Source organism: Diadema setosum, chromosome 10 (assembly GCF_964275005.1).
Source record: "Diadema setosum chromosome 10, eeDiaSeto1, whole genome shotgun sequence".
Taxonomy (NCBI): domain Eukaryota; kingdom Metazoa; phylum Echinodermata; class Echinoidea; order Diadematoida; family Diadematidae; genus Diadema; species Diadema setosum.
In genome coordinates, this window is record NC_092694.1 from 25,266,219 (window position 1) to 25,289,853 (window position 23,635).

General features: G+C 37.7%; 1 protein-coding gene across 1 annotated transcript in view; it reads left to right on the forward strand.

Moving 5' to 3' along the window:
- Positions 1-23,635, forward strand: part of LOC140233877 (uncharacterized) — a 64,532-nt gene that overhangs the window by 32,851 nt on the left and 8,046 nt on the right. The window contains exons 7-9 of the mRNA XM_072313966.1: positions 83-348; positions 4,470-4,713; positions 16,843-17,016. Coding sequence (XP_072170067.1) covers positions 83-348; positions 4,470-4,713; positions 16,843-17,016 — 684 coding nt within the window. The remainder of the gene's footprint in view (positions 1-82; positions 349-4,469; positions 4,714-16,842; positions 17,017-23,635) is intronic.

Genomic DNA, 23,635 nt, shown 5'->3' on the forward strand with positions numbered 1-23,635 from the left:
TACATAGAATCCAAAGTAACCATGCATATTGAGTTTCATGATAGCCAATTTGAATTCAAAATTTATATTTTCTTAATGTTAGATACGGCAATACCCTTTGCCTTTTGGATGCCACATATAAGACAACGAGATACGAGCTTCCCATGTTCTTCTTGGCTGTGAAAACAAACTTTGGATATAGTGTCGCAGGACAATTCGTCGTCCAGTTCGAGACAGTTGCAGCCATTCAGGAGGGACTCCGAACTATTCAGCAGTGGATGATGGAAGACGAAAGGCCTTGGACTCCGAGATATTTCATGACAGTTTTCTCGGAACGGGAGATACGAGCAATTGAAGAGACCTTTCCAGGTAGAGTAGAAAATGTAGATAACGTCGTTGCGGAAAATGTATAAATCCGTAATGGAACGTTCTACTCATGTTAGAAGTTACTCTGATTTAAGATGTAGGATATTACGGTCTCTTCCGTGAGGTCGTCATGCAAAATTAATACTGCGTCTATTCACTTCGAGGGTTTCATCCATAACCGGTTCTTTTGTCATTCAAATATATTTTAAGTCAGTCTAACTTGTGTTCATGTAAATCAAATCTAAAAAGTAGCCACTAAGATTGGTCGAAGAGAAGTTTGTTCCAACGTCATGAAGCGGTAATTCATTTCGCGAAAGACGCGAAGGGGATTGCGCATTGTCGCTATACCAGCATACTTATAATCATAGAACAATTAAGGAAGCAAATCAGCACAATGGTGCTGATGTTTTATTACATAAGCACATCTTTTCATCCATTGCCCGTGACCGTATGTTTCATATGTTTTAATGACTATGGTGGTATACAGGATCATTCATTTGCTGTTAAGCTCCCTGAAACTAGTTGCACTCCAGAGTTACCATTTTCACTCATCCATTTAATTCAATTCAAAGGTTTTATTTTCAATTCTTTCAACAGAATGCACAAAATTATAAATTCGACATGCGTTTGAACGAATGATACATAGACAGCAAAGGGAAACGTTTGTCACTATGTCATTTCAAAATGAGGCAATTTTCACACTAACATATTTTTACATCCTGCAAAAACTGGAGGTACCCACTCAAAAGACTATGCTTGTACAATTTGGGCACCTCACAGGAGAAAAAATTAGGTGAAAACTTAACTTCACATTTGCGGGAATAAAAAAAAAAAATATATATATATATATATATATATATATATATATATATATATATATATAGAAGTGGAAAGGGGGGGGGGGGGGGAACAGAAATAGAAGTAAAGAGACGACTAAAGAGACAATTAAAAACAAAAAGCCTAGATCAATCGATACATTCAAGATCAAATCAAGAGAGTCTATTAGCCATATCATTCAATCAATTCAATTCAATTTTTGTTTTCCACTCATGGGGTGGAACACCCTCGTCAGCCAAAGGCTGGTTTTCAGAGGGGTCCACACATACAAGTTAAAAATACAAACATTATACATACAGTACGACAAGGATATACATCACATAATATGCAAAGAACAAGAAACAAGGTATAAGCACCATGATAGCTTGTTTCAGACACAAAAGAAGAAAAAGGAAAAAAATATCTACATGGGCTTAGATTACGACATAAAAAAAAAACAAAAAATAAGGGCATGTGACACTGAATTTCAAATACAGAAGAGAATCGGTATTGCTGAGATATTTTGACTGTGAATTGATGATTAAAAAAAAAAATGGTTTAAACTACATCCGGTTACGCATCCTATATTCATTATCATTTTATATATTCATGTAGTTGTTTTTTGAATATATCAAGGGAAATATCAGAAGAAATATGTCGAACTACATCATTCCATAAAGAAGCACCTTTATATACAAAACATCTTTTACCATAATCTGTTTTAGGGCGTGTAATGTTCAATTGCATGTCGCCCGTCCTTGTGGCATAATGTGATTGACGTACTGTAAAGAGTTCATTCAGATACTGAGGGGCAGTATGATGAACACATCGATACATAACTTGAGCTAAATGCTTTGATCTGCGAATTTGCAATCGATCTAGTTTTAATGGGAAATACAATGATCTACTTGGGAATAACTGATTCACCTTCAACACTGCCCTCAAGGATCGGTTTTGCAGAGATTGCAACTTATCTAAATTTGTTTTGTTGGTGTTTCCCCACACCACAGGACAGTCATCAAAATGAGCTTGAATAACAGATTTGTAAAATTATGCAGCTGTTTTCTGAGTAATGAAATATCGTATTCTTTTCAATAGATACAGATTATCATGAAGTGTAGAGCGCTGAAAGCGACGAGAAAGTGATATATTATACAATATAATTGTAAGGAATTGCTGATAGCAGAACATATCATCTGTTCTGTGAGATCACGTGTAATAGTATACAAGTGTGCACCTAAATTAAGAAGGGATGTGATGAGGAATGCCGCAAAAGACGCGACCTGACATACCTATGAAGAATCAATCGGATCATGGTGCTTACAAACCTACATGCTATCAAAATTAACAAACAAACTTAGTTTCTTTCTGTTACATCATAACACTTAGGGAGGAATGATTTCAATATTTTTTTTTTTTTTTTTTTTTTGTAAACGATTACAAAGAAGGATCATTTTTTATGTCTGGACAAAGGGTGTTCCAGAATCTTGGACCTATATGAATACATGTCTGGTGAGGTAACACAGTTCTAAGGAGGGTCAAATGAAATTCATTAGACTGTCTTGTTGGGTAACTATGGTATGTCAGGATACGAGGAAACATAACATCAAATAACGCGAAGAAAATTGTTATTATAATTATACATAAATTGTCTTAAATGAAATAAAAACAAATCTTCATTTTCCAGAATCTTACTTTCAAAAAACAAAAGCTGTATGAGAGCAAGGAGCGGCATTGCAAATGATTCGAAATACTTTCTTTTGTAACAATAAAACCCTATCTAATAATATTTGATGCGTGTTTCCTGATGCTAAAATTTCGTAATTCAAAGAAGGTATAATATCAAAGACGAAAACAGTATAAGTAAAGAGTGTTGGGGAAGAAACAGTTTAAACCTATCAATGACGCCAATATTACGTTAAATAATTTTACAAACATGATCTACATGATCCATACAGATCCATAACGCTCCTTTCCACCCTCCCCCAGCCCCCCAACAAAAAAGAAACGCTTTTATATGATAATTGCATGTATATAGCATATAATTTTGTAATCATTTTTTTTTTTTTTAGGTATACATACAATAGGCAATAATGTCTAGTTGAGAAAAGAAAAAAAGAAATCATGAGTACCTTTTCTCTCTCATCAAGAAACTGCAGCAATGCACATCAAGGACATTGTAGCATATATTTTTGTGATAGGCCTATATGGGAATTTCATCTCACCAGACTTAGTAATCTATTTCCTCCTGATCGAAGCCTCTTGAGAGGTATGTCAGGGTGTCGATATCAAATGAATGTGTCTATACATAGTTTTGTGAAATGATGAGGGTCATTGTTTTGCCTTCAGGCATGATGTATATGACATATGCAACGTTTTCACATTAAAAAAAAAAACAAACAAAAAAAACAAAACAAAAAAACAAAAAAAAACACGAAATTTCAAATCCTCGTAACGTCCGACGCGACGTTGCGAAACGTTTTAAATATTTAATGCAAGTATAATATACCACAATGGTTATTGTTTGTGCTATCATATTTTAGTTTTCCAAACATCATTCGTATGTCAGTGTACTTGATGAGAAGAGAGAAGTTATTTGATACTATCCTTATGCTGTAAAAAACGTGTGATTTGCATTTTCCCACGTATACATCATGCTTTGTTAAAGGAGATGGCGAGTAACTGATCAGTATTTATCAGTGGGAATGCTGGGGGATGATTGTTCGAATTCTTGAAGGATGCATTAAAGAGTACATTATATAATGTATTGTTGTGTGAAAATAATTTGCTTCAGAACGGTCGCGTGTTCAAATAATAAGCAGTTTAATGCCCCGTCAGTGTACAGGCATGCTAGCCTGGAACCATTGAACTGCACATTACTAGAATATGAGACCATTCTGAAGCAATTAATTATTACACAACAATAGACATAATGTACTCTAAAATGAATCCAACAAAGATTCGAACAATCATCCCCCAGCCTTCCCAGTGATTCCCACTGACCAGTTACTAGGCACTCCCTTTAATATCACATGATTCAGTATTCAATATGACTAGTTGAAATAGTTGTAAAAATAGACATTATTGTTGGCCCTACAGCACAAACTGTAAGGACTCGTTTTTTCGTTGTCATCTCCTAACCGCAAAGTCCGTCTGCCTGAAAATTAAATACATACGAAGAAACAATCAGCAAGTGAATGTGCGATGTGCTAACGTATATCGTTACATTCAGCAACAGCAAGATTTTTCAGATGCAGGTCGAATGTCAATAAGTGAAACATATTATTACTATGTGTTTCAATCTTCAGGGTGTCATGTCTTTTTGTGTGACTTCCATCGAGAGCAGAGTTGGGTCCGCTGGGTGGCGAAGTCATGTAATTGTGTTCCAGCAGCCTGCAAAGAGAATTTGCTTTCTATGTTGCATAAATGTGCGCATGCTGTGACACCTGCAGACTATGAAAGGGCCCTGGAATCCCTGAAGACATCGCAGATCTGGATGGATAACAAAAGGTTGCAGACCTGGTTTTCCAAGCAATGGATCCCACACAGTAGGGTGAGTATCATTCTGTAACTTAAACATTGTCATTATTATAGGAAAAACAAAAGCAATAAAATCTAAGCAAGCATGCATAACCACGTTCATGAAGAGCAATTATGTTTTCCATTTAGATGAACAGCACAATATTGGCGTTGATAGGCCCTTGTGGAGCCGGGAAATGTGCAAACACCGGGAAATGCGCAAACGCCGGGAAATGTGCAAACGCCGGGGAATGTGTAAACGTCTTGCCGGGAAATGTGCAATTTTCTAAATTTCATCAACGGGAAATGTGCAAACGTGACACCGGTAAATGTGCAAATGTTCATTTCACCTATATTAAGCACACATGGGACAGATACTCTCAATCAAACATGTGGATGAATCATTACTACCTTTATCCCATGTCTCAGCCACCACCTGTATAGCGACCATTTGTCCTTTTTCTTAACATATTCAACATTTCTTGTAAACCTCACAACGAATTTTCACTAGATTTGGCAGATAGCATCTTAACAGTGATATGGTCGTAATTTGTTAAAATGAGTCCCCCCCCCCCCCCCCACGCACACACACCATCACCGAAGGAGGAGGATGGGTTGAAGTCTCAAAGGTCCTGAACTATGGATTTTTCCCCTCTTCTTCTGCCGAACCGAAAAAAGATAGAGCAAAGTTAGTGCTTTGAAGAGATTAATGACTGAAATTTCATCTTTGATTATAGTGGATCGAGGAGTGCCCTGAGTTGGGGGGGGGGGGGGTGACGCAGAGGAGAGGGATTGTCCACATTTTCAGCATCTTCATAATTGTCACTACAGATTATCACCAAACTTGGCAGAAAGCATGTTTACGGTGATATGATCCCTAAACTCTGGATTTTGTCTTCTTCTGTCAAACCAGAAAGATAGAGGTAAGTTAGTGCTAATGAAGACGTTAGTGACTGAAATTTCACGTCTGATTATGGTGAATCCGGGGGAGGGGGAAATTAGAGGAAGAAGGGGGATTTTCCACATTTTCTGCATCTGTTTTATAAATCTTTGACGAATTTTCACCAAACGTGGTAGCATCTCTAGGGTAATAGAATCCCACTTTGTTCGAAACGGCAACAAGTTCAATTTGTTCCTTTTCCTCAGAGCGGGGGCTAAGACGAGGGCAGCCACCACGTGACGATTATAGCAGACATGAAATTTCATCAGATAATAATTATAAAACATTTTTCTAGAGCGCAAATTACATTCAAGTCTCTGAGCCTTTTAGAAATGAGAAAAGACAGATTATGCATGTAGCCCAGTGGCTACTAGCACACAAAATGTCCCGGTGACGCAAAAGTACACAGCCCTATACAGCCCCTTCTTAGAGTTTATGCAGTCAGTGAGGTCCTGGTGAAATCCTTTGTTTTGCTTCCTGCCAGACTTCCTTTGTTTTCTCGTGGTCAATTCCCCTTCCCAAGAGAAGATTGATTGACGGCAGTTTATGAGTTAAGCAATTAACTCCCCCATAACAGGTCCATAATCCTCAATACCAGAGCCCCACCCCAATAAACTGAAGGTAACTAGTGTGAGGAGGCTCCTCACCCCCTAATTTTCATGTGCAATGATTCCGGTGTTAAGAAGTAGTCAAACAAATTAGAGACCATTGGTGAGCAATGTGGACACTGGCTCTTTGTCTCCTGCCCCTTGTTTGACATCGTTAATTATAAGTATGAGGGAATTGACAGGAAACACCACAGCAGATTTTGCATAGGAAATAATGGCAGGAGCTAATGGGACATTTCACCAGTGGGATTTTATTATTTTGTGGAGACACTCCCAAAGATCAAATTTAACCAATGAAATAATGGTAGGAAAAGAAAATGTGAATAGTTAATTAGGTATAAAAGAGCATGTTAGAGAGTTGTTTAAAAAAGTTGGTGAGTGTCAGACTTGGTGAATGTCTGAGCTGACAGGAGAGAAGTGGCAATCAAAATTCGATCGAGCTCCTACACATTATGTAGAGAAGCAATTAAGAGCTGCAGAGTATTTTGGAACTTTGAGAGTTGTTTGAAGCTTGAGGAGACAGGAGCAGATTTTTGGTTGGAGACCACTAAATTGAGTTGGAAACCCCCTTCCTTCACCCATCATGTCCTCTCCAAATTAATTATCAACCTGCACTCGGCCGTGATAAGGCAAAGGAACGTAACTCAAAATTTGGGCATTTTGAGTTATGAGCATATGGCTCCTAAATAAAATGCGCTCTTTTAAATGGTGAAAGTCTCAATTCTCAAATGTTTACCATTTCAGAGATAAACAGCGTATCTTACACACCTTTTTCACAACTTTGCCGTTTCCAGCTAGGCAAAACAACGTAACCTGAGATACGTATAGAAATGACAAAGAAAGCATTTTCGCTGTTACGGCAAATGAACGTATCTTTACATACACTGTTTTTTCATGGTGGTTTCTCAAGAAAAAAGAAGGAAATTGCGACGCCAAAAGAACGTATGTCATCATACAGCGCTTTGCTGTGTAAAATCAGGGCCATGCGCGCTACAGTCAGCACGGCAAAACAACGTATCAACATCGTGGCCATCACAACACACGCTGCACTGCATAACTCTATGTGTTAGACCTACGGCTACGTGCTGCAGATCCATTTCAGCCGCGGCAGTGAGTGTATTGTAGTGCCGCCGCTGCTGCCGCACCGCTTTCTTGCTTACGACAACAGCTTAAGCAGAGTTACACCGACTGGTTGACTGGCAGGCAAGCTTTGCTGAAGTGTGAACCATGAAGTCATGCCCATTGTTCTGTTTTGCAGTCATGGAATGGATATTCTCCCGAACAGCTAATGCTACCACAAAGAAAATCAGCGGTAACACCGGTAAGTTTTATGGGTTTTTTGTCAGGTCTAAGTTTGATCTAACTATACACAGCCCAGTCGCTGTTGTATGGTACGTCGCGACAGGGCTGTACGCGCGTGACCACCAACCACTAGGAGAGCGACGTAATCGTATTACGATAGCTTTGAATTTTGATACTTAACATCATTTTCGTCACCTCAAACTCAACGAGTATACTTTTCAATATTTACTCTACATCTGATGCTATCAGTATTCAAATGTACGCAATGAAACTTACCGAAATTGATCATCATATCCAGCATGTCCACACGGTACACAATCTTTCACGCCAGGCCTAACTACACACAGCCCAGTCGCTGTACATGGTACGTCGCGACGTACCGACGGTCAGGAATTGCGCCAGAAAGTGTCATTTATTTGTTCCACGGACTTATCGCAAGTGGTCTCCATGGACCCAGTGTGGCGAACTATTCTTCTGTAATAGAAACATGCATTTAACGTGAGTAAAGTATTCTGTTTAAAGGAGAAAAGTATACATTTTCCTAAGTTTTGTAGTGCTAGTTGTGTTGAGGTTCCTCACTTTGAGGCTGCATGCCGCGCTCGTCAGACGCTGTTTTCGCATAGCGTAACAGCGTCTGGTCGGGCTAAGTTTGATCTAGCCCGACCAGACGCCGTGCGAAGTACGGCAATTGGGCTGTACAGACTGGACGACAGTACGCTTTGCTAGTAGGGTCCAGTACCTTCGATAATAGTTTTCACTAAGATTTAAGAACTCGATGAGTAAAAAAAGCTATGAAAATAAAGAGCAAACTTAGAGCTATGAGTATGACAGCCTTTCCTTTCGGTGGGCTTGCCAAAACGTGGCTCATTGGTGTGGTTGTGGTTGTGGTTCTACTAATGTAATAATGACTATATAAATGTAGGATACTTGTAGTAGTACTACTACTAGTGGTCTAGTAGAAGTAGTGACTCTCAAAAGAAATTTACCTATGCGCAAATACATTGAGTGGACCCTAATATACTGTTATGATCATCGACTTGACGTCTTCTACCTCAAATTCAGTTTTCGTCTAAAAGTCTAAAAAAGTAACAGCTTTATAGTAAACAGTAATAGTTTCGACTTCAAGCTAATGACAATAAAGCTTGATACTAATGAATTCCATTTAGTCTTCAGTGGCAACATGAACTGATGGAAGACGATAATTATGTTCTAATAATGACATTAACATCATTACTAGCAAGAAAAGTAAGGACAACAAAATTTGTTGTCAGTACTTGTGTTTAACCAAAGATGTAGCCGAACATTATTTAATAATGTTTGGGCTACATCTTTGGTTAAACACAAGTACTGAAGTAGTCTTAGATCTTGTTTGTTATTTCTTGAAAGAATTAAGAATGTGATTGTGGTGTTTTCATACATACAGGAATTTATCCACTTAAAATAAGCCTAAAAAACAAAGTCATATTAAATGGTACTCTGTACCTGCTAACTATGAAAGCCTGATTTATCTTTTTTCTTTTTTCTTTTGTATTCTTGGTGCAATTTTAGTCAGCTGTACATATTCTTTAAAACATTTATTTTTTTTTTCATTTCGATTAAAAAAAAAATGCATTGTAGCCATGGTAGATCCTATACATGTTATACGTTCCACCCCTCCCCATAACAATGTTGAGGGCAAAAGCTCATGGAATTCAAATATCTATTCTTAAGTTACGTGGTTTTAAATACTATGGAAAGTTCAAATATTCAGACCCAATCGTCTACTTTAGATGATATTAACATTCGTGTTGAAATACATATTTGCATGTCTCTCTTTTCAGTGTCCACACCAACCGCCAGCCTAGACCAGCACAGAAAAGGAATGCAGTGTATCAAGTACAATAAAAGGTACAAGTTGAATAATCACCTATTAATTCATACAACAAAAGTAGAAGAAGGGGGAAGAAATGAATCCCACCTTTGTCATTATCACTGGCGACACAAGCCGGCATTTGGACAAATCATAAAAGAAAAAATAAAAGACGGCAAAATCCATGATGATGACTCTCTGATAATTTGAGAATACCACATTTCACAGTTCATTCCTTAGCAATGAAAAAAAAAGTAATATGAAATGAAAACTGACGAAATAGTCACCATTCTCTCTCAAAAATAAACACACAGCCTTGTATATCCTCAAGGGGTATTTGTATGATATGGAATAATATATATTGTGAGTGTATTTCGATATTAAATACTCATTCTCATTTCCTTTGCTTTTTTTTTTGGGGGGGGGGAGGGGGTCTGTGAGAGAGGATTTGTTACACACAATCATGTCTAATGAAGAATTTAATCACATGATATAACTAAAGCAGAGTTGAAATTCACTGTCTTTTACGGAAAGAGTGCCTTATTTTGTGTTAATTATTCTCTTCCATTTCTTTTACATTTTCCTGCAGTGGTCTACCGAGCAGTTCGAAAGCAGAGAAAAGAGCAGCTATACAGATTTCAGAACAGCTGTGCACGCCCGTCAGAATCTCATGAAAGATGGAGTGGATTGTGCACTAGATCAGTCAGAATATAAAAAAATAATAACACTCGGATTGTTTATATAGGATCAGGTAAATCTTTCACAGTTAGATTAAGAACTCGCAAAACTCAACTGTGAAGTGTTAATGACTATTATCACGTTATGAAGGCACAAGAAAGATTTTTTTTTATGTTGATATGAAACTAAAGGTTCTATTTCGAAAAAAAAAATATGATGAGGGCTTATTGCCCTATGAAATGATGACTATCAACTTTAGGTAAAACTATCACCTGTTCATATCAAATATTGTTGTAAATGCTTGCCCTCAAAATCAATATCATGTCGATTGAAACATGTCAACTTATTTCAGAAAACCAGGGAAATAGTAACCTTATTTGCTGCAAAAATTTCATATCTTATTTTGAGCCTAATCCCTCCGGGAGCTCTCAGACAACGCAGATGTAAATTGCAGCACAGCAAATCGCTGTTGTGATGAGACGTTTATTGAAATGTGTTTAAAGTGAATACTGTTGCAAATTTTCCCTTCGTTTAAGCTGCCTAATAATTGTTCTTTACCCAAGTATTTACTTCTTACTACACTTGATCTTCAACAACAGTAAGGAGTAAAAATGTTATGTGTGCTATTTACAATTTGTAATTTTTAGATGTTCTGATCTTCCAAGGTAAAAATTGATGCGAAGGTCTGATATGGTAATAGTATAACTAACCTCCAGAAAAAAAAAAAAAAAAAAAACAACAACAACAATTATGTTCTGTTGAAAATTTTGTTCCCAGGGTTTTGTTCAACTGTGGTACGTATGTAAGCTAATAACTTTACTCGGGAAGTAAATGACATTTTTTTTTTCTATTTCTAATTAACCATCATGATAATGTTTAGTTACTGCTGATTTGCTTTCAATGTGATAAAAGCATAATGGCATACCAAACTCTCTCTTAAATTTTAAGAAGAAAGCGTAGATATCTATGTCATATTTTTAGAACTTGCAAATAATCGAATGATTTTGTAATGCTGTTATCTTTGAGAAACAGATGTACACACATTTTCCCTATAAACCTTTCAGAAAATGTAAATCAGTCTCTGCATCTACATTTCTGTCATGTCTTTCTCAAAGTTATTCTACTGAGAGAATGTTTGCAACTCTGACAAGTCTGAGGTGTGTGTGTGTGTGTGTTTTGTGTGTTTTTGTACTTGCTTGGTTGTGTGTGTGCGTGTGTGTGTGTGTGTGTGTGTGTGGTCAAGTTACACCTAAAAACATTAAAACCTGGATTCATGTATTATTATTGTTGTTGTTCAAAGAATTGAGGCATATTATCATTAGAAGTTTTAACCTTACGGATACAATTCATGCTATCAACCAAACATTAACAACTTATAACAATAAACAAAGTACACAATATCATTCTTTCTGTTCAAATCCTTTCATCTCAATGGAACGTGTATAAATAAATAAATCAAAGAAAAGATAGAAATTAAAATAGGAGTCTCAATATTAACACATTAAATGCGTGTATGTCTCTTTGAAACGAAGTGTATGTACAGATGTCTATACAATTTTTTAATACCCATTTTATTTTGTTTTTTTGCCAGTTCTCAAACAGTTCATTTTACAGACTTTACCCAAACTCGTACTTTAGTTGTCGATATTAATCCAAATCCATGTTTTTGTTCAAACAGCATGAATGATAAACCAAATGTAATTATGTTCCCAATGAAAAATCTTACATCAAGGGATAAAAACATACACTTAAAGATAATAAAAAAGAATGGACATCTCGATAAACTATAAACTGTATATGCAAATGAAGTAAAACAAAAATGAAAGGTAATTGGTAGATAACAACTAATTACATTTTAGCACATACTCGGTAAGTTTTCAGAAAAAAAAAAAACATGAATGTTCTCTTGCATCGATAATTTTGCAAGCTACTGTGTTTTACTATTCTTAATATATTATTTAAACACATATAACGGGACTTTTATTATCCAGTTAACAAAATTGTCAAATAAACAAATGATAGAGATTGTTGCCATTGAGTCGGGATACGTCATTCTGCCTAATTACATTGATGAAAGGGTTAAGGCGTAGATATTTGTAAGTCGAGATACGTTCTTTTGGCATACTAAAGTGGCTTCGCGGGAGAATGCTTACGCGCCGTAAGTCAGGATACGTTCTTTTGCCTAATTGATATGTTGCCGCGTGAGGATTCTCGCACAACGTAAGTAAGGATACGCTGTTTTGGCAAACTAGAATTACTCATTTGCACAGTGCTGTGATTCGCTAAAATGCTGTATCTATTCTAAACATGGCAATTACTCTAAAACGGGAAGTCCTATTTTACTGAAATTTTATCGAGATATTCTTTATTAATGCCTAAGAAACTTCGCTGCTTCAAAAGTGTTTTACTCTTATGACAGAAAAATGGGAACCAATTGAATTTTCAAACTCGTTTTTCTCAGAACATGATATTCTGAGTTACGTTGTTTTGCCTTATTACGGCCGCACTGACACTGTGTACCTCGCTGACATAGAACTGTGAGCGTCATTCCGATGATGTTAATCGGACTGTTCACATGATTTAATTCGGCTCACCCAAAGCCAGAGTGTAATGAACTCGAGCGACAGCTGTTTGGTTGGCGTCATGGTCATGATGGTTGGAGCGTTCCATCCGACTGAGGCAAAGCATGAACTTATTGTTGTAGGTCCATGGGCAAAGTAAAGTGACAGCGACTGTGTTGATGCTGGACTCCCCACGCCCCTGGTGATGAACCGGTTTACAAGTTTGTGGTAGATGCAGATTTCCGACTGGACACCCCAGCTCATCGGCGATGACGACATCGACATGCGGAGGAGGTTTTCATGCGTCTACCAAAAAGACGTCGAGCTAAGTGGCCACACCCCCACTAATTTCATTTTCCCAAATAACCAAACCCCTTCCCCTCCCGTAGAGTAAAATGGTCGTAAAGAGTCTCCTGTTAATGAGCATTAAAGAGATGAGTGCGAGAGAGAGGTTCAGTTATATTATGTATTATTGATTAGTGTTGCAAGGGTGACAAAATGTCGTTCAGTAGATATTTGCAAAAATGTGTCATGAGTTGTAAAAAGGAAATTGTTTGTGAGCAATTCATTATTTCAGGCCTACGGGAAGGCCGGTGAATAAATATGCTATTAGAAGCATTAGAGTTAAATATATAAACTGTACCCTTGTTCATATTTTGTCCTTACTCCTGTGGAGAAATATTAAGTCCCTTTTAAATTTTGGTATTGTACATTTTATGATGACTGGTGTCTATGTGATTACCTAACCCCCGACCAGTACAGAGAGAAGCTAACTGACCAGACCAACATTTATCCGCCTCTGTACAACATTGGTCGCCCCCTTGAGACAATTTGGGGTTTGGGGGTTAGACTCATATGTAAGAACACACAGATACAAAAGAAGGAAATTACATATATATATCTACTTAAACACATCATTCAACAATTTACTAAACAATAGAAGTTACTTTACAAACAAATGAGACTTCAATAAAGACTTGAACTGGTGTAATAATGAACATTCTCTGATATCATTGGGGAGTTGATTATTATATGTGACCCTGCACCTCAAAACAAACAAAAAGTCGCCAGACATGAATTTTTAGTTAAGATCATATTCTGAAAGAGCAGACTTTAAGCTTTAAGATGATGTATAACTCAAATCAAATGGACTCTCATAACCTATCTAAATGTTGGAAAGAAAGCACAAACTCAGGAGAAGTGTGAACTGAGAAAAGAGGCTCTTAAGTACAGTGTCTATTATTCAAGCGCTTAATCTTTACCAAACCGTGCTGGCTGTGCGATGAATGGGACAAAAAACAGGAAGTAAACCACCAGAGTAACAACAATGAAGGGATTATCAGATTAAACTGAAATTAAGCATGCCTCATTAACACATTCTGTCCATAATTAGTGCCAACTTTCAAAGCAGTAGCACTATCTTTTCAAAAGTTATTCGAGTTGAAAGTGAAGAGTGTGGACAAGGTTTTTCAGAAATGAAAAAGGGATTCTAAAGACACACCTAATCACAATATTCTACCAAAAATGTTCGAGATAAACTGCGAAAAAACATACTTTCCTGCCCATTTTATGATACCAAATTTTAGCATAATGTAAAGGCAGACCCGCTCTTTCAGAAAATATGAAAAAGTCAAGTTCGGCTAGGTTGACCCATTTCACTTATTTTCAGTCCTCACGCAAAATCAGTGTGTGCGACTTTATGTTTGTTTTGAGGTGCACGGTCACATATATTCAAATGATCGTTGACGGTCGTTGACCGTATGACTTAGTTGATACATTAACCGGTTTTGAATATTGTTTGGTGCTTGAGCGAAGTTGTCTGGCAGGTTGATATTCTTGGAGGAGCTGTTGCAAGTAATGAGAAGCTAACTGATGTTGACATTTATGTGAAATTACAAGTAACTTGCAAACTAAGCTATCTTTGACTGGCAACCAGTGCAACATGTGTAATGTTGAAGAAATAGAGTCACATGTGTGAGTTCGGGTAACCAATCTTGCAGCTTAATTTTTAATTCAATGCAGTCTACCTAAACTGACAAACCATATAACAATCCACAACAATTATCAATTCTACTCATTACAAAAGCATGTATAAGCCGTTTAGTCGCAATTTCATCAAGATAACGTATAATTGAAGCAATTCTTTGTAGTCCAAATGATGCTGTACAACATATACTGTTAATATGATCGGTCAAATGCAGTTGATCATCAAAAAGAACCCCTAAATTGGGTGCACATGTAATAGGACGAAGAATAAACTCATTGAAAGTTATCGGAGGAAGCAAACTTCTTGTCCTGAAACGTGAACATATATGTAGTAATTCATTTTTTTTTTCATTGATTGAGAGGCTGTTGAAGACCAATCAGCTATTGCACGTAAACATCAAAGGAGATCAACCTTCCCAATTTGTGATAAAATTGATTTCTGTTCATCTTAGTTTTACAGAAAATTTCTTCAAATTTGATTATGTATTCCTTTTGTCGTTTTCAACAAATACCTGAATATTGAGGGGATGAGATGGGGGTGGGGGGGGGGGGCTCAAACTCCTCCCACCTTTGGGGTTGGGAAGGTGAAAATTTGTCATAGATTTTTTCAAGAAGAGGGAGAAAATTTGGAAAATGTCCCTCATCCCCCTCACCCGACCCATCCCCTATCAGAGCATCCCTGCACCCGCCATAATCAAACATGAGATTTCAGTCCTTAAGGTCTTCATAGCACTAAATTTGTTCTTTTTCGAATCTACAGTAGATAAATATCAAAATTAAGACTTCAGGAACTCTGAGGCTTCAACTCACCCACCCCCAACTCCCCTCCTCTTCGGCGGGGAGGGGTGGGGGATAATTTTAACAACTCAACATCAAAGTACAATGTAGGTGAAAATCAGTAGAGATTTTTCAAGAACAATGTGGAAAACCCCCCTCCCTCCTCCGCCTCACACCCCACCTCCCTATCAGGGCACCCCTGGATCCGCCATTATCACACCTGAACTTTCACTAACACTGCATAGCATTAACGTAGTTCTATCGTTTTTGGTTCGACAGAAGAAGATTAAAAATTCCAGAGATTTAGGAATCTTAAGTTTCACCTCCACGAATGGAGGCTACACGGGTAGGGAGGGGAGTTGAAGCCCCCCCCCCCCCCCACATGGACTCGTGCTCTGCATCTCTGGATTTGTCATTAGACTTGAAACTACTGTCATCAATGTCTTTATAGTATATAGAATATAAGAAGAATTTCTGGGAAGAAGTGCAGGGACTTTGAGGTCCCCCCCCCCACCCATTTTTCGGGGGGGGGGGGGGTGGGAGGATGAGTAGTCTAAATAAATTGAGGTTGCCCATTGCCATAATGGTGCTACCTGCCAATTATGTTGAAAAATCTGTCAAGGATCTTATTAACAAAGTATTAATGGTGGAGGTTCATGCGCAATTTTGACATGGAGTTTGTCGATCATCTTTATACACAGTATTGCTAGAGTAAATGATTTGCTCATTCCCGACTACATTTGCACATTTCCCCGCAAAACTTAACTTTTTTTTGCATTTCCCGGCGTCGTGTTTGAACATCTCCCATCGATGAAATTTGCACATTTCCTGGCGAGACATTTGCACATTTCCCGGCGTTTGCACTTTGCCGGCAAGACGTTTGCACATTTCCCGGCATTTGCACATTTCCCGGCAAGACGTTTTGTACATTTCCAGGCGTTTGCACAATTCCCGGCGAGACGTTTGCACATCTCCCAGTGTTTGCACATTACCCAGCGTTTGCACATTTCCCGGCTCCACAGCCCTCCCATTTTCTGACACTCTGGGCATGGAGCTACCAATTGGTAGCTCCATGCTCTGGGCGAGCCATGATGAGTCAGCATCTTGCGCCAGTTTTCTTTCGTGGTGGATGAAGGTGGGGGAGGATCTTTGGAGCTTGGAATGTGCATATGCCGGGAAATGCATGCAGGTTTCGCCTGGAAACATGCAAACGTCGGGAAATGTGCAAAGATGACCAAGGGAAACGTGTTAAATATGGAAAACAATTACATCACAAATATTGGATGTTAGATGGTAATTAACCAGTATTTGAACGATGAATTATATCCATTCAAGAAAACATGACCAAAGATGGTTTACCATTAAAAATGCAGTCAGAACTAGAGGATTACAGTAGTACACGCGAACACTTTGATTGTCTTTCATTCCTTTCTTTTTCTGTTTCTTTGTACTAATTTTACCGCGGTGGGTATGGGCCTACAGAAACAATGAAGGCATCCAAGTAAACACCAACAACGGACTTGAAGCTCAGAACAAGGTATTCAAGTATGCCTTCCTAGAAAAAAGGAAGGATGCGAGCGTATGTGGCATGTTGCACTGCCTGCTGACGGAATATCTTCCAGCAATGATGCAAAAGTATGAGGAATAATTCATATTTTTTTCTTGTTTGTGAAAAGATGAATATTACGTTTGTTTAAACCTTTTTCTCGTTTGTTTGGATTTTCTTTGCTTGCTTGTTTTTGTTAATCACGGGTCAGTGTTTACTATCTAGGGAACTCCACGATTAATAGGTAATGTCTGTAATAACAAGTGTAAATGTTCACTATTGAAGAAGTAGATAACAGAGAGAGAGAGAAAGTTCAAAGTGAAATTGGAGTGAATTATTAGTGAAAATGTGTATTTTCACTAATTTTGAAGTGACCTCAGGAATCACTTGAAGATTATGTTTTGACGTGTATAACAACATCAACTTACTAACGAAAAAGAAATCACCACAAGTGTAAAACCAAATTCAATTTGATGATCTGAATGAATTTCCCATAACCAACTTTAACTGTAATTCATGATAAGAGAAACTGAGTGGAACTGAAAAGATTTGCAATCATTGCACCTATTCTACTGCAAGAAGATCTTTACTTCTGGACTTGAGTCTGTTCATATACGGGTGCTCAATTGTACTGCTATTCCCACCTTCCTCCTTCAAGCAATCCCAGTTCATACACGTGAGTGATCTAATTTCCAGTAACTGCAGTGCCTGCATACAGTCAAAATCTAAAAGGCATGTGTAGTATTGAAGTAGTTCTATGAGTTTATGCGGTTAATGCCCCAGTGAAAATGGCATTTCATATCACTAAATTTAGGGATTGCTGGGGGGGGGGTGGACATTAACACGGACGTATTGACGTTCACATTCATTTTGCGATGAACTGAATCTGCAATCACTTCAATCAAATCTGAAACGTTGTCAATCAAATCCGTATATAGTTCTCCAACTTCGCGAAGATGTCATTCAATATCGCGATAGACGCAACCTGTTTTTCTTAGGAGTAATGGAATAGGCATGGTATCAATTATAGTTTCACCCCACAATTTGTACGTAAATGATTATGTGTTTTACTTCTGTTATATTTTCATGTTTTTTGTGTGTGTTTGCTTGTTGGTTGGTTCCTTGGTTGCTTAGTTGTTGTTGGTTTTCTTCTTCTTCTTCTTCTTCTTTTTTTTTTTTTTGGGGGGGGGATAGGTACATGCGTAATTATTCGTGAAATTACATTCCAGCCTGTTCATTTTCACTGCCATGGGGTGCAACACAGCATCATTGCCTTTGATGAGAATACCACACAGTACCTGATTTCTTTGTTGTGACATGCCGCTGATGTTTTGTTCTTCCCAAATATGCCCTGGATTTTCTTTTTGGGAAAAGTATAGACTATTGTGACACTTGTAAGGATGCTAAGCAAACTGGTATTTCAAATGAATAAAGGAGAGCAGATCTCAGCGCAGTTAGTGGTTTTATTCATTAGCAATCAGAACATGTGTCTGCACCGATATATATGATTTTCTTTTCTTTTTCTGTTTCTCTCTGTGAATTAATAGATGTTACGCATTTTTGTGTGACACGCGCTCGCCATTTATCACGTCAACATCTTCTGCCGCTGGCAATGCGGCCGCTAACCTTTCAATCTAAACTTCAATGGATGAACTCGATTGGTTATGAAAGGGCTTGTATAGTTTTGGTTGAGACTAAACTTAAGGTTTCTATCATATTTTTTGTGAGATATTGAGAATCTTCTTACGAAATAAGAAAGAGCATGTAATTCCATGAAGATTTAAACGTTTACAGTCAGGCACAGGCGCAGAAAACTGCGCCTGTCGAAAAGCGCCGATTTCTGCTATCATGAATATTATAATGACAATACCCATCATGCCACGCGATGCTCGTAGTGTAAAAGGCATGGAGAAAAATTAGGTGATGAAGACACCAAATCGATATTGATTTCGTACGAAAATTCTAACCTTGACACTTTTCTGATATTTCCTCTGTAGTAAGCCAAATACCTACTCTTGCATAATAATCATTTCTAGGGGAATAAAACCATGACATCTTGCGTAATTCTGGTCGGAATACATAATTAGGTAAATGTTTTTTGAATGACCACCGGTTTGCCCTCTTTTTAGCCTTGTGCAACAGGTGTTGGCTAGTGTAACAGAAATGTACTCCTTCCTATCAGACCTTCCTCTCTCCTTTTCTCTCTCTCTCTCTCCCTTCTCCTCTCTCATCTCCTCTCTTGGCCTCTTTCCCTTTCTCTCCCCCCAGCACAGCCACCTTCCATTTCTCAACGCATCATCTCTTTCCCCCTCTCTCTTCTCTGTGGTACTCTCCCCGGCAGGTTGGGTTCTTATCTCTGTTGAGTAAACATAGGGCAGCAGTTTAAAACAAGGAAAGTGTCGTGAAAGTGCGGCCAGGCTCTCTGTGGGGCCTACCTCGTACCTCCCTGGTCTTGAACTAACCATGGGCAAAGCACAGAGGCAGGGGCTATGCGATAGGTATTGCAGTTTTAGATAAGATTCCAGAGAGACAAAGTTATACAAGGGAGCACATTATAGTTAAACATGAGTTATCAGAGTTAATTGCAGATGATTCTGCAAAGGAAGCAGAACAGCGTAACATCGTAACAGCAAGGTAATCCCAATGACTCCTACTTCATTCTCAATCTCACTAGCCTATTTCTTGATTTATAAATGAGCTATGGTCAGTGTGGAGAGACCTATATAGCGCATGGTGTTTGTTGGTGAGAGCGTGTGGCTCTGGATGTCATGATGCATGCTGTATTTCGATATAATTATGGTGATACAGTGCAGTATACACATACATACTATCGTGTTTTGGCAATTTGTCTTGCATACAGTACTTAGTGCACTGGAAATCAGCTAAAAGCAGTAACGGGCGCCTGGTACACAGACGGTATCAGTGGAACCGACTGTTCGCGGAAACTACGAGAATCGATTGTAGCGGGCACACTTGCTCGGCGCTCGGGCGGATAACCCCAAAGTAGCAGTTTTCTGCGCCTGGCGAGAGGCGCAGTTTTCTGCGCCTGTGCCTGACTGGTTTATTTGATGAAAATTGATTTTGAAATGGCAAAGATATCCAAAATAGAGCGATCCTAATAAAGTGTGGAAGCCACATTACGATTGTTTTGTTATACTTTGTTTTTTGATGTATCAGATATTTAAAATGAACTTGGAATTCCTCTTAAAATGGTATGTTCTGTACTGTTCTATTTGTGTTTTCTTGGTATAAAGCCCAATTTTCATCTCCATCAATACTGTACCCCTTATAAAAAAAAAAAACCATGGTTTCACAACCGTAACCATGGTATAACCATGGTTATGGACGGTTTTACAATGGATCGATGGTAGTCCATGATTTTTAATTCATATCCATGGTAAATGTGTGGCGGAAGTGTGGTAATACCATTGTTAAAATACCATAGTTATGATAACATGATAAAACTTTCATTTTACGACGGTTTTAAAACCATGGTGAAAAAATCATTGTTATACCACAGTTTTAAGAAATTAAAAAAACAATGGTGAGAAAACCACGACAAAACCATCGTTCTACTTTGGTAAAAATAACATAATAATATAACAATGGTTGTAACCATGGTTTCACAATAGTATAAAAACAATGGTTAGGAAACCATGGTGTAACTCTCGTTCTACCAAGGTTGAAAACCATCGATATTAAACCATGATTTCATCATGGTTTTATGATAGTGTAAAAAAGGTAGTAATAAAACCATGATTTTAACCATGGTATTATGATAGCACAAAAACACTAGTTATAATACCATGGTTAAACTTTCGTTTTACAAAGGTTAAAATGATCGGTATTAACCATGATATTAACCATGGTTTTATCATAGTTAAAAAATGATGGTTATATAACCATGCCTCTAACAGTGGTTTAATGAGTGTTTTAAAACCATGGTTAAAAAATCATCGTTATACCACAGTTTTAAGAAATTAAAAAAACAATGGCGAGAAAACCACAACAAGACTATCGTTCTACTTTGGTAAAAATAACATAATAATATAACAATGGTTGTAACCATGGTTTCACAATAGTATAAAAACAATGGTTAGGAAACCATGGTGTAACTCTCGTTCTACCAAGGTTGAAAACCATCGTTATTAAACCATGATTTCATCATGGTTTTATGATATTGTAAAAAAGATAGTAATAAAACCATGATTTTAACCATGGTATTATGACAGCACAAAAACACTAGTTATAATACCATGGTTAAACTTTCGTTTTACAAAGGTTAAAAATGATGGGTATTAACCATGATATTAACCATGGTTTTATCATAGTTAAAAAATGGTTATATAACCATGGCTCTAACAGTGGTTTAATGAAAGTGTTTTAAAACCATGGTTAAAAAATCATCGTTATACCACAGTTTTAAGAAAAAAAAAAAAACAATGGCGAGAAAACCACAACAAGACTATTGTTCTACTTTGGTAAAAATAACATAATAATATAACAATGGTTGTAACCATGGTTTCACAATAGTATAAAAACAATGGTTAGGAAACCATGGTGTCACTCTCGTTCTACTAAGGTTGCGAAAACCATCGTTATAAAACCATGATTTCATCATGGTTTTATGATAGTGTAAAAACAATAGTTATAAAACCATGATTTTAACCGTGGTTTTATGATAGCACAAAAACACTAGTTATAATACCATGGTTAAACTTTCGTTTTACAAAGGTTGAAAACGATGGCTATACTAACCATGATATTAACCATGGTTTTATCATAGTTAAAAAATGATGGTTAGGCTATGGAACCAAGTTGTATGATAGCATAAGAACAGTGGTTATTAAACCATGGTTAACTTTTTGTTTTACCAAAGTTTAAACCACGTGCACTATGATTATTGAATGATGTCGATCACAAAAATCAATATGAAAACTCATAATTTGATGGCCGCAATGCCAATGCAAGTCATGACGGACATTCATCTAACGCAACCACCCGTTTGGCTTCAACAGGATTATGTAAACAAACAGTAGTCTTACCATTGCAAACAAAAAGCTGCTTCACTTGGTTGATTTACAGCATTCCTAAAATGCAACATCTATTCACTACGGAATAAAGCACGTAAAAAAAAAAAAAACTTAGATGAGATTACATACTCGTGAAAAAATAAAAAAAAAGGTAGTAACCCAATGCCGCCCGTTCGTTCCCCGTAGCTTTGACATGTACACACAACAATAGAAAACTATATGAATGCAATCGGCGTGTAGTAATTGTGTACGATGAATGGTAGATCCGGGTTGTTGATATGAGGCTCGTTCGTACTAAAGATCACAACAAAAATATATTTTAAAATATATGGAGCACAAAAAATATTGACACATTGAAAAAAAATAATTTGAAATAAAAAAGTTTTAAACGCTATATTTTTAATTCAAAACCAAAAAAATAATGATTACAAGTTTTCTTGATAATAATGTAACGTAAGAGGTCATGTGCGTGTTGTTGTTGTCGCTGAAACCTTACGTGTATGTACTGCTGAACCGTTAGTCCGCGACCGCGCTCAAAAACCACACATACGGTTACGCGGTTAATACGATTCGCTGTTCATATTTCAAACGCTCTTTCGTGATGATCTCTGATGACCGGAGTCAAACATCTCGACGTACGAACCATCTGATATCAAACGGCCCCTAAGAAAAAGAGGAACTTCTCCTTTGGGATTCTTCAAGGAAGGTTGGTCAACGTAACTTTTAATACATTATTAGTAGACCTAATCTTAGCTAAAATAATTACCAGCGAGATTTGCATTGAATTGTCCCGACCGACCCGGGGCCGGCAGCGGCCCTGCCCCTGCTGTGCAAATTTCGCATGATCGTATCAAGTGGGGATAACCAGTCCAGTTAGACTGTTCTGTATCAGAAAGTGTGACTGAGTCAGTGAGTGTGAGAGTATGACATGAGAGCTCAAGAGTTTGGAATGAGTTGTTCTAACTCAGCTACGTACTGTATATGTACTGAACTGTGTTAGTGTTACTGTGTCACGTAAATTCTACACGTTATCTACGGTAACTAGATTCTATACACAACCCAGTCGCTGTAGACAGTGTAGATCTAGTATGGTTGGGGCACCACCTATCGGCAGGGCACCTTCCCATCGGCACCCTGCGTATCATGGCTGTTTGCCTATAGGACGAAAAGGTACGCGCGGGATTAAGTGTCATTAGCTGTAAAGACAATAAAAACGAAGAAATGAAAATCAAACTCAAACAAACCAAGCTAAAAATTACACATCCGCTCAGTAACGACGCATGGCTGTGAAATTCACGTGTATTACCTATGTTATGGCCTGTGAAATTCACGTGTATTACCTACTATGCTGTGAAACTCACGTGTATACCTATGGAGGGGAGGGGGTGCCGATCACAAGGTTCCCTTTTCAGCTGCGCGAAGAAAACGGAACGCACACGCTAAAATTGCGCTATTTTAAAACGGAGATTCATAATCAACGAGACGGTCACGACATTCAAAACTGCAGTATGCATGGCATATTTGAGGTAAGAATTAGGCGGATTTGTGTTATATTTTTAGAATAAACAAGCTACAGATCCTTACTTAGGGTGACGATACGTGGTACCCCCAACCCTACTAGTAGCGACAGGCTATAATTTATTCGCACAGCACAGCGTCTGGTCGGGCTAACAAG